This window comes from Lipophrys pholis (genome assembly GCF_963383615.2).
Source record: "Lipophrys pholis genome assembly, chromosome: 16".
In the NCBI taxonomy this organism is placed as follows: domain Eukaryota; kingdom Metazoa; phylum Chordata; class Actinopteri; order Blenniiformes; family Blenniidae; genus Lipophrys; species Lipophrys pholis.
In genome coordinates this window covers 25,048,712-25,063,736 of record NC_137634.1, presented here as the reverse complement: position 1 = coordinate 25,063,736, position 15,025 = coordinate 25,048,712, and the positions used below count along the sequence as shown (strand labels likewise).

The following is a 15,025-nucleotide window of genomic DNA, read 5'->3' as shown; positions in this document are numbered from 1 at the left end:
TGGGACATGAGGATAAGACCTGACATTTGCCAAGGCCAACAAATAAAGAGTGAGATATCCGGAGGTTAGAAATCCAGAGATTGTAAGTAAACATGCAATGTCTGGAGGTTTCATCATTTTTATTTCAGCTGTGTGTGTAAGTGGTTGAGAAATGAGTAAATAGTTTTGGTTTCTGGCTGAATTTCATCGACCGGCCGGCTTCTTTACTGGCACGAAATCCGACACGCCGTTGAATGAGCTGTGTGGAAACGCTGCGATTTTAAGACACAGACACACACACAGAAGTGACATAAGTATGAAAGGGGGTGAAATAAAACACCACCAGCGCTTGCACACGTTGTTAATATTTAATGACTCAATCTCCAAAACCATTGCAGCAATAATCCAAAGGGTCTGAACCCTCCAGCTGAAAAGGCCATGTACAATATCAACTGGAAAACGCAGCTTTTTGTCCGAGCTAACCGACACCTGCCCCGCATATTATTATTATTTTTATTTTTTTTTAATTTCCCCAAGCTTTCTGCACTCCGCTCACCTCGGTGAAACATCTGCGATCAACAAACAGGATATCCTCATGCAGCTGACAAATGGATAAAACAACACTTGGAAGACTTAGGAGTAGAACTTGTACAAATGAAATCCAGACGGGATCGATCTGGGCACCGTTTCAGCTCCGGTGGCAGAACTTCAGTCGACTCAGCAGGGTCAGGAACGCAAATCCAGGGAATCGGGGCCCGTTTACCCGTCAAAGATTTCAAGTGAAAACACAAAACCTTTGTGCGCTTTGGGTGTCCATTTACGCAACGACGGTGCTTGCAGTCACTGAAAACTTCTTGGGGATGGAACTTACTCGGTCCCGGCCACACCAGCAAAAAACAATCTTTTTTCTCGCTGTCATTCATAAAAGTTTCCCCATCCACACGGCAACATGAAAACTACTCAAAATGATGTAGTACATATGCGAGGCCAATAGGTGGCGCGGTAACACTGCCAGAGAAATACACAAAAAAATGGAGCAATAGATTAATCCAACATGCGGCCTTATTAATCCAAATAGCATCAGTAGTTTCTGCCGCTCGACCCGGAGCGTGTTGTCTGCCATTGTTGTTGTTAGGGCGACGTCGCGGAGATGGTCGCGGGGTTATCCGGTGGATAGGTGGAGTGATGACATCATTTTCAGCTAATGGGTGTCTTGTCCGTTTACAAGTCAGCGTTTTCAAATTTCTCCACTCTGGAACTTGTTTTCAGGCTCCTAAAACGCTGCGATGTGTGGATGTGTGGACAGGGCCTGAAAACACTCCAGGCTCCGTCTCTGTGATGTTTCCTCTGTGGTGTCATGGCTCCCAGTCCATAGTCTCCTGGGACTTGGTAGTTTTATTTTGACAGTCACCGTTATAACGATCCAACTTGGTCGTCCGTCCATACTCAGAGGTCTGCAACCTGCGTCTCCAGAGCCACATGATGCTCTTTAGACCTTTCATGAAATTATTCCTAAATAAAGATTTCATCTTGTTTTCATTATATTTGTGGACAGAAACTCATCTTCAAAAGGACTTTTAACTCTTGCCTTAAAGGGTTTTTAAAAAAAGGCACAACTAAAATGGTGAAACGGTTACGACCACATGAAGTGGAAATTAAAAACTGCTAAAACAGCTTTGAAAAAACACTAACATGACTATAATTTCTCAAAGACAAAATCTTAAAATGGGCCGACCACAGAAAATTGCTTTAAAAAAAGCCAAAATGGTTAAAGCAGCTAAAATGCAAAAAAAAGGCTTAAAAATGCTGAAAAAGAAGGTTGAAACCTCTAAAATGAGGTACAAAAATAGCTGAAAATGTAAGTAAAATGTTTACCATCCTAAATTGTAAATGAAACGTCAGAAATATAACATAAGACATTTTATCTTCATGTATCAAAACTATACATGAAAATTTAAGAGCTGTGTTCGCCTCATTTTTAAGGTTAAACGTGTTGATTTGGTGGAAAGTGACCATAATGGCTCTTTTGCTCCTAAAGGTTGCAGACCCCTGGCTTAGACAAATATCAGTGTACGCCCACTGCTAATGTTTATAGCGTATTGTTCTCTGCAGCATGTGTGTGGTTTTATTACAAAAACAACCAACAGCACCCACTAGAGGCCCAACATGAAAACTACATCATTTTCAGAACGTGGCCATGTAAACGGGAAATTAAAACTCAAAAATGATGCGTTTTAACTTGAAAGGTTGTCGTGTACACGGGGCCTGAAATGGGACTATCCAGGCTTCTATGTCGTATCATGTGCAGTTCATTAAAACACAGGCGGTGTCCCGGGTAAGCAAAAGAAGAGGCGTGTTGGAACAAGGGCAGAAAAGTCTAGATGGATTCACTGGATGGAGCCAATTAGACGGATGAATTCAGGCCTCCCGGGTGCATTGATATCAGTCTTCAGTCCAAGCAGGCGAGTCCACCAATGTGCAATGGATGATGGGAGATGGTCTCGACAGTCACCTCCGTCAACACCTGAAGAGAGGATTGGTCGTCTGATCGTAACCTTCAGTTCTGGAACAGCTCTTACATATATAATGACGTCTGGGTGCACAGAGTGAGCGTAGCCTTACATGGCTGAAGGCTGTTATATGAGTTTTCATTGATTTTAATATGTGCTATTTGGTGGTCACTGTACTTTAACTTTTCTACTTCTATGCAACAAAAGCACTTTTGTTATGCTGATTTTAAAACGGATTTCATTTCAACGCTGACTGTAGTGGTTAGCACCCTCGCCTCACAGTGAGTCTTGCAAAGTAGTGAGAACAGGTTTACACAACTCAAGTGCAAACGCAAAACTTTCGTTGCGTTTTGGGGGAACATTTACACGACAATGGAGCTTGGAGACACTAAGGTCCTGTCCACACGAGCCAAAACGATCTTTTTTCCTCCCCGTCGTTCTTAAAAAGTTTCCATTCCACGCAGGAAACATCTGCGTCCAAGCGACATCATGAAAACTACTCAAAATTATGTAGTACATATGCCAGGCCTGTAGGTGGTGCTGTAACGCTGCCACAGAAATACACTAAAAACAGAGAGGAAGACACGGCCCATGAAAAAATAGAGAACTCCGAACATCTGGCCTCATTAAAGCGACGAGAATCAGTAGCTTTTGCAGCTCTGGAGCAGGTAGTCCGCCATTTTTGTTGTTGTTTAGTGACGTCGTGGAGCGGGTCGCGGGGTTATCGGTTCGAGAGGTTGGGCGACAACGTCATCGTTTTCAGCTAATGTGCATCTTGTCTGTCACAGCCGAGGCGGCATTTTCAAGTTTCTCCAATCTGGAACCCGTTTAAAAAAGCAGAACAGTTTACAGGCTTGTAAGATACTGCTTGGATCCATCGGACAAAAACGAAGCGGTTACATGAAACGGCGTTGTCGTGTGGACGGGGCCAAATGCAACCTTTTGAAAATGGTTGAGCTCCGACGCCGTAGAAATGGTGGAATCGCAACTTTTCAGAAATGCTGCTACTGCATATGTTGTGCGATAGTAACTAGTGGTTGTGCACATGCTCAGTAGAGACAATCAGAACAAAGTTTCCTCCGTGGTGTCATGACTCCCAATCCATAGTCTCCTGGGACTTGTTACTTTTATTTTGACAGTCACCGTAATAACAATCCACCTTGGTGGTCTGTCCACTAGAATGTCCGTGTTCTCCCATTGTTAGTGTTTAGAGTCGATCGTTCTCTGCTGCATGTGTGTGTGGTTTCATTATAAAAGCAGATAACAGCACCCACAAGTGGCCTGGCATGCTAACTACATTGATTTCAGAGTTCCTGCCGTTGCCATGGAAATGGACATCGTTTTGAGAACGTTGCCATGTGAACGCGAAATACAAAAACATTTTCACTTGAAACGTCGAGAAAACTGGAGCTAATTCATGCATTAAAAAAAGCCTTGAACCTGAGCAGCGCCACGCGGGAATGTGGACAAACCCTCCAGAATAATTCCTTTCAGAACCACGTTCAAGTTTTCGATCTGATTTTCAGGCGTAGAGAAAGTTTTACTGCAGACGCATTAGAAGGTTGCTACCAATCCTCATCAGGTATTAACGGTGACGGTCGAGTCCGATCCCTCAACAAAGCAGAGTAATCCCTCACATGTTGCTCATGTGTCACCTACAGTACAGACGATTATTATTACAAAGCTGAGGAGCAAAGAAAACGTAATAAATAAAACAAACAGTCCTTCCTTCTTCACGGGGTCGTCGTCCGTCACTCATTTTGCTTTCAAAATTCAGAATTGTCAAAGAGTTTCTGGGAAATGGAAACTTTTCTAACTAAAGCATCAAAAGTTGCTGTCCCGATAATAAATCTTCATGTCCAGGTCTTGTTTCCTGTCTATACTAGACTTTATAGTACTTTAAGCGGTCTTGGTGATTGGCTAATAGGTGCTTTCTGCGACGACACATAAATTCACTCGAGATAGAGATACGCTGTTTTGGTTTTTAACTGTAAACTGAGAGGTTCTTCTTCTTCGCCCCGTCGCGGGATCGGGACGGGCCAGACGGACCTCTGCACGTTCCGGTCCAGTCTGGGTCGGGTCGGCGTCCCGATGAGATCTGCTCTGCTCGGATCAGTGTTGGTCCTGGGGGGAAATGAAATGCTTTCACGGAGATGTAGTGGCAATATTTCTGCAGAAGCTGTTTGCAATAAGAGAGGAAATACTCACATCCCGAGTCCTGTCTGACTCCTGGTGATGAATCCCATTAGCTGAATTTGCACCGTGCGCCTAAAAAAACCGTCAGAAATCAATAATGTTGACATGTTTTAATACAAATCTATGGAGACATTAAGGACGTATGAGATGGTGTGTTTGCCTTCTGGAGCTTTGAGAATACAGAAGGAACGGTGACGCGTGGAGTTAGACGTCTCTCAGGCCACGTTCACACAACGTTGTGAAAAATGAATTGTTTTTGAGTTTTCATTTCAGAAAAGTTTCACGTTCACACAGCAGGGTTTCAAAACCACGTCCGTTTCCACGGAAACAGACAGACCACCGAGTTGGATTATTATTATGGTGACTGTCAAACTAAAAGTACCAAGTCCCAGGAGAATAAGGACTGGGAGTCATGACACCACGGAGGAAACTTTGTTAATTGTCACGACTGAGCATGTGCACAAACTGCGCAGTTTCCACTGTTTTCTCAGAGACAGAGTAGCAGAGTTTTCAAAAAGTTCCACCTTGGGTGCAATTTTCAAAAACTTGCATCGTTTCTGTCCGATCGTCCACGCGATGGCGTTTTAGGAAAACGTGTTCCAGAGAGGAGGAATTTCAAAACGCCGTCCCAGCTTTGACATGTGGGCCGACAGGATTGGCTGAAAGCGATGATGTCATTGCCCACCTCTCCACTCGATAACCCCGCGACCCTCTCCATGACGTCTTCTAACAACAACAACATGGCGGACTACCTGCTCCAGGTCGAGCTGCAGAAGCTACTGATGCTATTTCCTTTAATACGACCAGATTTAGATTACATCGCCACCTATGGGCCTGGCATATATACTACATCGTTTTGAGTTGTTTTCATGGTATCACATGGACGACGGGGAGAAAACGTTTTGGCTCGTGTGGACCGAGCCTGAGTGCCTCTGAGCACCGTTGTGGTGTAAACGGACTCCCTGGGAGTCGCTTTTATCGTACTTTGGTTTTCAAGCCACACGTGGTTTCACCACTTTAAGATGTGGACGTCTGTTGGAGCGCAGGTTCACTCAGAGTTTAGAGCTTGAAACGCTTTCCTCAGGAGGTTTTTCCTTTTTGTTTTGCATTTTATCTACATTTTGTTAAGTTCATCTCTGAACTCCTTCATGTAAAGTGTTTTTAGTTGTAGGTGCAATATCCTGCAATATTTCTGCTGACGTCACTTATGGGTTGTCACGTGGGTGTTGCCGGTGTAGGTTGATGGAATGGCCTTATATTCACCTGTGTGGCGGCAGCAAAGTAGGAGGAGAGGGGGCGAGTTTGGGATTGTGTATTTTTCTTGACCGTAATTAGATTGAAAGTTTTGTCCTGCATACATCGTACATACTGCTCGTCTGCCTAATGATTAAAAATAATCAGGGCAGGACCTGGACATGGGAAAGAACGCAAGTGGAGTTGTTTCGGTGGAACGAATCAGAACAAATTTTGGTTCGACGTCACTACAATAGTTTAAAGTTTAAAAAAGTCAGACGTACAATCATTAGATCAACTGAATCTTAGAACTACCAGCTTTTTTGTTGTTTCTAGTTGCCGAAATGTTCTTTGGTAACAGCTGTTTATAGCGTATTGTTCTCTGAGTGCGATTTCATTACAAAAGCAAATGGCACCCACTAGTGGCTCAACATAAAAACTACGTTGTTTTCAGTGTTTATGCTGTTTCCGTTTAGATGTGAAATTTCTCTGAAAAGAAAAAAAAAACAATGAGTTTGCACTTGAAAAGTTGTGGTGTGGAGGAGGCGTGGGTGATTTAACTTCCACGTGTTTGAGACGGAGAGACGAGGGATCGAACTAACAACCCTGCCATCAAAGACACGATAACGGATACGACGGCCGTACATACGGCTGGTTTGGCTTGTCCATCCTCAGAGTGATGTGATTAAAGCAAAACCTCAACAGGTGAGAATCTAAAACGCTCTGACGTCCAAGTATGAATGGAATGAATTGAAGGGAAACAAGCTCAAAGATTTTCCCTAAACAAGGCCATGAACAGAGACTCTGCTTGTTGCTGCTGCACGTCTTCTCTCATCGCCTCTCGTCAGCTTTTCTTTAGTCCTTTGTGGATTAGATCATTTTTGGACAGAAGTCAGTGCAAACAATTAACTGAAGCATTAAAAGTTCAGGATGTTTGTTTTAAAGTGTCGGCAATAAAAGCTAAAAGTGCTCAGAAATGGTCTTCAAAATGGACTTTACTAATAGACCGCATTGTTTGGTAGTTCACACATTCACATCCAAACGGTGGCAGCTGCCATCAAGGTGCTGGATCCTCACTGGGATTAAACCAACATCTGGATGGCACTTCGTTCAAATGACTTTCCAAGTTTAATTCATAAAAAACAGAAAACAAAATCCACTTTTTTCTCGTTTACCGGGCTCTTTTCCGGGTGTTTGCGCATGGCCTGGACCAGCTGGTCGACCTGCTGGTTGTGTTCCAAAGCGTTCCTCAGGGCGTCCTCGGTGCCGAGCAGCCGCTGGCGGAGGCGGTTCACCTCCGAGTCCAGAGCCGAGGGATCCAGCATGGAGTGGCGCCGGTGGTCCGGTGAGGAGCGCTCCCGACCCTGAAGCACACCAGACGGCGAGTCAGGACTGAAAATCTGATCAGGAATCAGTTCTATGGGAATAAAAACCTCAAATATACTTCTTTAAACCTCAACGTCCTCTTTGGTTATGAAGAAGTGTTAACATCGAGATTATAGAGCATCTCCCTTCTTTAACATCCAGATCATAGAGTATCTTCATCCACTAACATCCAGGTTATAGAGCATCTTTCTCCACTAACATCCAGATTATAGAGCATCTCCCCCCACTAACATTCAGATTATAGAGCATCGTCCTCCCAACATCCAGAATATAGAGAATCTTTGTCCACTAACATTCAGATTATGGAGCATCCCCATCCTCTCACATCTAGATTATAGAGCACCCCTTCTTTAACATCCAGATTATAGAGCATCTCCCTCCACCAACATTCAGATTATAGAGCATCTCCCTCCACCAACATTCAGATTATAGAGCATCTTCCTCCCAACACCCAGAATATAGAGCATCTATATCCACCAACATTCAGATTATGGAGCACCCCCTCTCACATCTAGATTATAGAGCATCCCCCTTCTTTAACATCCAGATTATAGAGCATCTTCATCCACTAACATTCAGATTATTGAGCATCTCCCTCCACTAAGAACCAGACTATAGAGCATGTTCATCCACTAACATCCAGAATATAGAGCATCTTCCTCCTCTAACTTCCAGATTATAGAGCACCTTCCCCCACTAACATCCAGATTATAGAGCATGTTCACCCACTAACATCCAGAATATAGAGCATCTTCGTCCACTAACATTCAGATTATTGAGCATCTCCCTCCACTAAGAACCAGACTATAGAGCGTCTTCCTCCCAGCATCCAGATTATAGAGCATATCTTCCCCCACTAAGAACCAGATTATAGAGCATCTTCCTCTACTAACCTTCAGATTATAGAGCATCTTCCTCCTTTCTAACTTCTTTATGTTTGACCGCTCTGCCTCAGTCGTGATCTTACCAATAAGAGCAGTTTTTCTCGCAGGGTCTTGATGTCGTCCTGGAGCTTCTGCTCCTTCACCTTCCACTCGGCCTTGTGCACCTCCCGGTTCAAGTCTTTCTCTACGTCTCGCGAATGACGGTGTGACTCCAGCAGCAGGACCCTCAGCTCGTTCAGACTCCTGTCACAACACAACACGAGGCCGGGGGTGTGAACGCTTTTGATATTCTTTGTTCTTTCTGTCTTGCAGCTCAGAGGTTGTTATTGCATAAAAGCTTATTAACCCAACCCGTGCTGACCGGACCGGCCGGTGAGGATCGCTGAGGCGATGTGAGCCAGACTGGTTGGAGGAGGGTTCCTTTAGAGAACGTCTGGCTGTTTGCCAGCGTGACACTGAAGCGTATAAACACAGGCAGCAGGATTCTCCAGCCCCCCACGCCGCCACCTGACACCTGCTTATTTACTGATCTGTTTGGCTTTAGGAGGATTCTTACTCCAGGCTGCTGCTGGACAAGGTTTACATTTGTAGGTGAGAAAAGGAAGAATTCTCAGTTTTTCTTTCAGTCACAATACTTGTTCCTTCATATTCACGACTCTTCAGCTCAGGCTGAAGTTAAACATGCAGGTCAGAGACGCACACACTAAACACACACCCTCGCTCAAACACACACAGAGACACAGGCACACATAGAATTGTCCAATCGTGAGCTGCTGTGATGAACGAATTTCCCCATGTGGGATTAATAAAGTCGGATTTAATCTAATCCAATCTAATCTAATATACACACAAAAAACCACATGTGCACTCACTCCACACACACACACACACACACACACACACACACACACACACACACACACACACACACACACACACACACACACACACACACGCAGTGTTTTTATTAAGGTAACGTGAGATAAAGTGAAATAATCCTCTTTTGATATGTCACCTTCCAAACGGCATTAATTAATTAGACTCAGTTGTTAAAAATGGTCTTGTGTGTGTGTGTGTGTGTGTGTGTGTGTGTGTGTGTGTGTGTGTGTGTGTGTGTGTGTGTGTCCACCTCTCAGATGGGGGGATTGCATTTAGTTTCACCAGCCTCCAAAGTCTCATCATGAAACTGAACAAACTTGACGTGACGTTTGTGACTTGACGTGTTCAAAGTCTTCTCCAACAGAGCTTTAAAAGTTATCTTTATTATCCTACAATATACTATTCTCATATCACTGTTCTCTTAAAATGTTTATTTATAGATTTGATCTATTTTGCACTTTGACCTGACTTTTGTTATATATTCAATGTTCATACCTGATTTTGGTCAATATTGTAGTGGTAACTGTTGTTTAATGTCTGTTTTCAACATCTGCTTCGATCTCTGCGTCATTATCTGCACACCTTATAATGATAACAAAGGCACCGAGGCAAGTCACTGGAAACTTAAGTAACTAATTACTTGGAAATGTTTTTATTACCCCTCCGTTCTTAACTCCCAGTGACAAAAGTACTCACCTTATGTCGAATTGTGTAAAAAACACAAAAACCTTAATTAACATTACAAGTGTCAAATATAATTCTTAAGTCACTGTGACAAAAGTGTCCAGTAAAAGTGAATTTAAAACTTGATTGATAATCAAGAAATGATTTAACTTTGATCATCCTTATGGGTAAAACAGGTAATAAAAACTATGCATTTCCTTTAATAATGGCTCTTTATTCTCATTTTAGCTACTTTTTAGCCGACTAGTCCAAACTAAACTTTTTATTTGTGTTAGATACTCACAAAATATAAACTCTATTAGTGGTTCAATAAAAAGCTTCTATCAGAAATATGAATATTAATTATCAGGTGCATTGTGGGTTAAAACCATTAATATAAACTATATTTATCCATAAATGTGCACTATTTCACCTCTCTTTCTTCAGCAGCTCCTGGCTGATGCTGACCAGCTGCCCAGATGCATCATGGGACTTCTTGGTCATGGTCTCCAGCTCCGCCTCCAAGCGCATCTTCTCGCGGGCCAGCGCCTCGGCTTTCTTCTCCCCCGAGCGAACTTTTCCCTCCAGAGCTGGCCAGAGAAAAAGACTCAGTTACACCCGGTTAAACACACACAAAGTGTGAAATGAAACACTAGCACCTCTAGTGGTTCGAGTTAGTACTGCAAGAGAGCGCCAAAGATTAAAAAAAAAAAAAAAAAAATATATATATATATATATTCATTCACAATTCTTTTTCTTGTTTTTTGAAGAAATTGAATATACAATCATATGAAAATGTGATTGTAAGTTTTTATATTTTAGATTTAATACTTCACAGCGAGACTAATAAAATCTCTTGAAAGACAATTCGCAAATCACTTCTTAAATTTTTTGAAATATAAATCATTTGCAGGGTTTTCCATTTGAGCCGCAGGGCCTCGTAACTGTGTTGCTTAAAATTTGAAAATGTTCAAAACCCAATTTTATTTTTTGTAAACAATTCTTATAGTTATTGTCTAAACCTCGACATATGGGTCATGTGACCATTTCCATTGCAAGCAACAAAAATGTGTGATTTTCGCTGGTGAATGTTGCGCAAATGTGCCGATTTAAAAAAGAATTCATGAACGTCTGTATTTCCTTATACTTCTGTGTTTGTAGCTAGTTACTGCAGCACGTTGAGAAAGCAGCTCAAAACGTGAAAGACCTTGAACGCATCACAATGTAAATGAGCCAGAAGCTTCTATAAAGATCATCACAAATACATACAATTACATTTGGTTTGGTATTGACAACACTTAGAAACTGTCAGTTCATCGTTGGATCAATATCATAAGTTCAATATAAGATAAATACATTTTTTTTTTATAAATTTCCCTAATAAAATCACGAAATGTCGACTTCTGATTTTGTACTAATTAGTTTCAACCAATAATTTGCATTAAAAGTCATAGAAATTGCACATTTCTTGAAATATTCCTATAAAACAAAGTGATGCAGGTATTTTTTTTTTCCCATTGTTCTTCTGCTCTTGAATTATTCACAATCCGCTCTTCAAAGCGTGTCAATGTGATTATCTGAACAACACGCGGCTCCTTTTGATGTGCGGAAAGATTTCTAAAGAAAATCCAGATTTCTGATCAAAGACAGAAACGCGGAGGACGATCACGATTATTCCTCGAGCGGTGCACTCGACGTGACCGGGAGGAAGAAACGACGCAACGCTCACAGACACCGTTCAAACGCCGCAGCAAAAATATCAAACCGAGGTTTTAATTCTCTTTAAATGTTCCTTTTAAAAGTTCACAATTCAAGAAGAAATGCCGGGTAATTTGGGACGTCCCGTCATCAGAGCTGGACAAAGCAGAGTGAGAAAGACGCTTACCTCCCATCTGCGATTTGAGGGCTTCAACCTGGGACGTGAGAGTCGAGACTTCTTTTTCCCTTTTCAACAACTTCTCCATCGTTTCTGAAGGAAGAACAAAAATGTCTTTCAGGATTTTGTTGAAGTGTAAGAATCATCCATCACTGAGGCCACATCTCCACCACAGCGTTTCACATGAAAATGCATCGTTTTGCGTTCTTTGTTTCTGGAAAGTTTGCATTTACACAGCAACTTTTTGAAAATGACGTCCGTTTCCATGGAAATGGCAGAGACGCTGAAACGATGTACCATATTATCCAGACTATAAGTCACACTTTTTTTTCATAGTTTGGCTGGCCCTGCGACTTTTCATTATGTGTGACTTATATAGGTATTTTTCCTCTTCATAACGCATTTTTTGAGGGATGCGACGTATACTCTGTGCAACTTATAGTCCGGAAAATATTGTAGTTATCATGTTGGGCCACTAGTGGGTGCTGTTGGTTGTTTCTGTAATGAAATCACACACAGATGCAGCAAAGAACGATACGTTATAAACAGCATTTTCAAAAAGTTGAATTTTCCTCTGTTTCCATGGAGACAGCATTTTCAAAAGCATGTGCTTCCCTCTGTTTCCATGGCGATGGAGCGTTTTCAAAAAGTTGCATTTCCCAGAGACGGGTTTTTCCAAAAGTTGCATTTCCCTCCGTTTCCAGGGAGACGGAGCGCTTTCAGATGATTGACCTTGGGTGCCATTTTCAAAACGTTTTCATTAGCTTTGAGTACCGTTGTCGTGGAAACGGGTCAATGAAACACAAAGAAAATTTCCCGTTTTCCCTTGAACACGTTGTCGTGTGACCGAGCCGAAAGCATCGGCAGCGTGTGAGTGAGTTTGACGTGAACGTATTAAAACAGGCGGTGGTACCTTCGATGTTCTGTTTTAGTTTCATCTTCTCGTCTGAGATGTCATTGTCTTCGATCACCTGGAAAAGCACAAAGTGTGAGTCGAGCTTCAGACGAAGGCTGACAGCGCAGCGGGGATTATTTCCGGATGGTTTCTACTCACGTTGGCGTCGTGCTGCGACGTGTAGCGGTCTGCCTGGATGGCCTGCAGCTGGTTTGCGGTCACCCTCAGTTTCTCCTCCAGCTTCTGGATCTCCTCCCGGCTCTCCGCCTGCGCCTCCTGCAGAGCCTGGTAGTCCGTCATCTTCTTCTCCGACAGCTCCAGCCGCCCTCGCAGCTCCTCCAGGCTCTTGTCCTTCTCCGCCTGGAGCTTCTCCGCCTCGGCCAGCCTCTTCTCCGCCCGCTGCAGCGCCTCCTCCTGGGCGTGCCGGCCGCTCTTCGCCTCCGCCTCGGACCTCCACCCCTGGCCGCCCTCTCTGGCCTCCTGGAGGCGGGTACAGAGGTCTTCGCGCTCCTTGGTCACGATGGCGGCTTCGATCTTGTGCTTGGCCTTCAGGTTCTCCACCTCCAGCTGGTGCTCCATCTTCAGGCTCTCTAGGGCCGCTCGCAGCTCCTGGGCGTCCTGCTCCGGGCACCCCGAGGCGGCGCCGGCGCCGCTCAACGACGCCTTCAGCTCCTCCAGGGATCGCTGGTGGTCACTGACCAAAGTGTCGAATCTGGCCTGCAGAGGAACAGAAGGTCAGGAGTGCCAGATTATTATTCTGTCGTCATTTCAGTTCAATCCAATAGGCGACTTTTCCCTTTTGCACCTGAGAAAGTTCCTTTCAATTCACGACGTGTCGATGCAGCAGACAACATAAACATACCACAGTGGATAAGTGGCGCTTCTTTTCTGGGTTTGGAAGAGTTACAGTATCTATCCAAATATATCGGAGCATACTATGGAGGACCACTAGATGTCACTATAAGATACGTCTTATTCATTCATTTCTAGAAAAATACAACTTAGTCCAGAGAATACGGTAAATGGATAAGAATGAAAATCCTTCCCGTGAAGTCATTATCATTCTTGTGAGTCCAGACTCGTTCCGATCACGTAATCCTTCCTGCTTGTGTCCGTTATGTATCGGGAAAACTTGTGCTAAAGGTGTATTTGGACAACGGCGCTGCTCATAAACATAAAATCGTCTTTTCTTGATCAGACTCTGAACTAACAGATTTATCTTCAATACTGAAGCTAAACGTGGGATCATCTGCGTAACGTCACAGCGCAAAGCATCATGGGATTGAGCCGTTGATTTGATCGGACTACATTTCAATCTGATCATTTCAATCCTGTAAACAGGATCATCAGATTTCTCAATAAGTCAATCAGATTGATAAAAAAGTGGCGAGGAGCAAATAAAAGCAAAAACCCTTCTAAAGTGGAACATCTTGTTTGCCGACTAAACACAATTCCTCCGGTGCTGTTTGTTAATTAGTTAACGGCGTCCTCTCTTTTTGTGCCGGCATAACGTCGGTTCAGTTCTGACCTTGGAGCAGCAGAGAAGCAAAAAGCAGCTCGGTGGAACTTTCTGGAGGAATTGCAGCGTGTGGCCGAGCGTCATTTGAACTGCAGACTACAAACGTCCCTGCCTGAGTGAAGCGCTGCGACACCGCCGCCCCCAGCCGCTCTTTGAACAGACCCACCGCCGCCCCCTACCTTCCAGCCGTCCATCATGTCCATGTTCTCCTTGGTGGCCAGCTGGACTTTCTGCTTCAAGTCGCTGATCTCCTGGTTCTGTTTATCCGCCGCCGCCTTCAGCGCCTCCACCTCCCGCTGGCCGGCTGCCAAGGCCGCCTCGTACTTCTCTTTGAGCTCGCCGCTCTCCAGCGGGACGCCGGCGTCCAGGCGGCTCTGGTCGGTCTCCCGCGAGCCGGCGTCGGGGAGCCGGGCCCGGAGGTCTTGGATCTCCTCTCTCCGGAGGGCCAGCTCCTTCTCCAGCTGCACGATGCGACTCTGCTCCTCCACCGTGGTTTGCTGATGAGAGAAACACAGACGCCCCTCGCTGCTTTACAAAGTTCTGTCGGACTCTTTCAAAGGAACGTCAGCGCGACTGCATCAGGTTGAGACTCTGCAACAGCCTGATGTAACTCCAGAGGAGGAGAGAGTCATGAGCAGCAGAAAACGAGGCCCGAGAATAAGAGAAAGTCAGAGAGGAGTCTGATTGAAGAAGCATTCCAGTGAACGAACAGGATATAAAGTTTATTGAAGACGTGGACAGTGACAGCTTGGCTCCTTCTTGAATAGAAAATGATATTAGAGTTTGGGATGTACAGATATCGATACCAGTATCGGTGTAAACAGAGGTGACTTGCTGCGCTGTGCGTACTGTGGACTGTAAGGCTGTTGACGTGATCTGGCGTTGACATACAGGCTCTGTCGAAGTGGTTGGTGGGAACGCATGGCCGTCGCATATTATTATCTTCACCAACGAAAGTTAGTTATGTTTTCATCTGCGTGTATTCAATTATCGATTTGTATATAT

The 15,025-nt window shown here is 44.0% G+C and overlaps 1 protein-coding gene across 1 annotated transcript in view; it reads right to left on the bottom strand.

The window, feature by feature from the left end:
• Positions 1-255: 255 nt before the first annotated feature.
• The window catches only part of clip2 (CAP-GLY domain containing linker protein 2), a 47,914-nt gene continuing 33,144 nt past the window's right edge, over positions 256-15,025 (bottom strand). The window contains exons 10-18 of the mRNA XM_080484035.1: positions 14,200-14,517; positions 12,661-13,218; positions 12,520-12,577; positions 11,616-11,699; positions 10,164-10,320; positions 8,272-8,431; positions 7,094-7,282; positions 4,698-4,757; positions 256-4,613 (exon numbers count right to left, since the gene is read on the bottom strand). Of these exons, the coding sequence (XP_080340161.1) occupies positions 4,602-4,613; positions 4,698-4,757; positions 7,094-7,282; positions 8,272-8,431; positions 10,164-10,320; positions 11,616-11,699; positions 12,520-12,577; positions 12,661-13,218; positions 14,200-14,517 (1,596 nt within the window). The 3' untranslated portion in view covers positions 256-4,601. The remainder of the gene's footprint in view (positions 4,614-4,697; positions 4,758-7,093; positions 7,283-8,271; positions 8,432-10,163; positions 10,321-11,615; positions 11,700-12,519; positions 12,578-12,660; positions 13,219-14,199; positions 14,518-15,025) is intronic.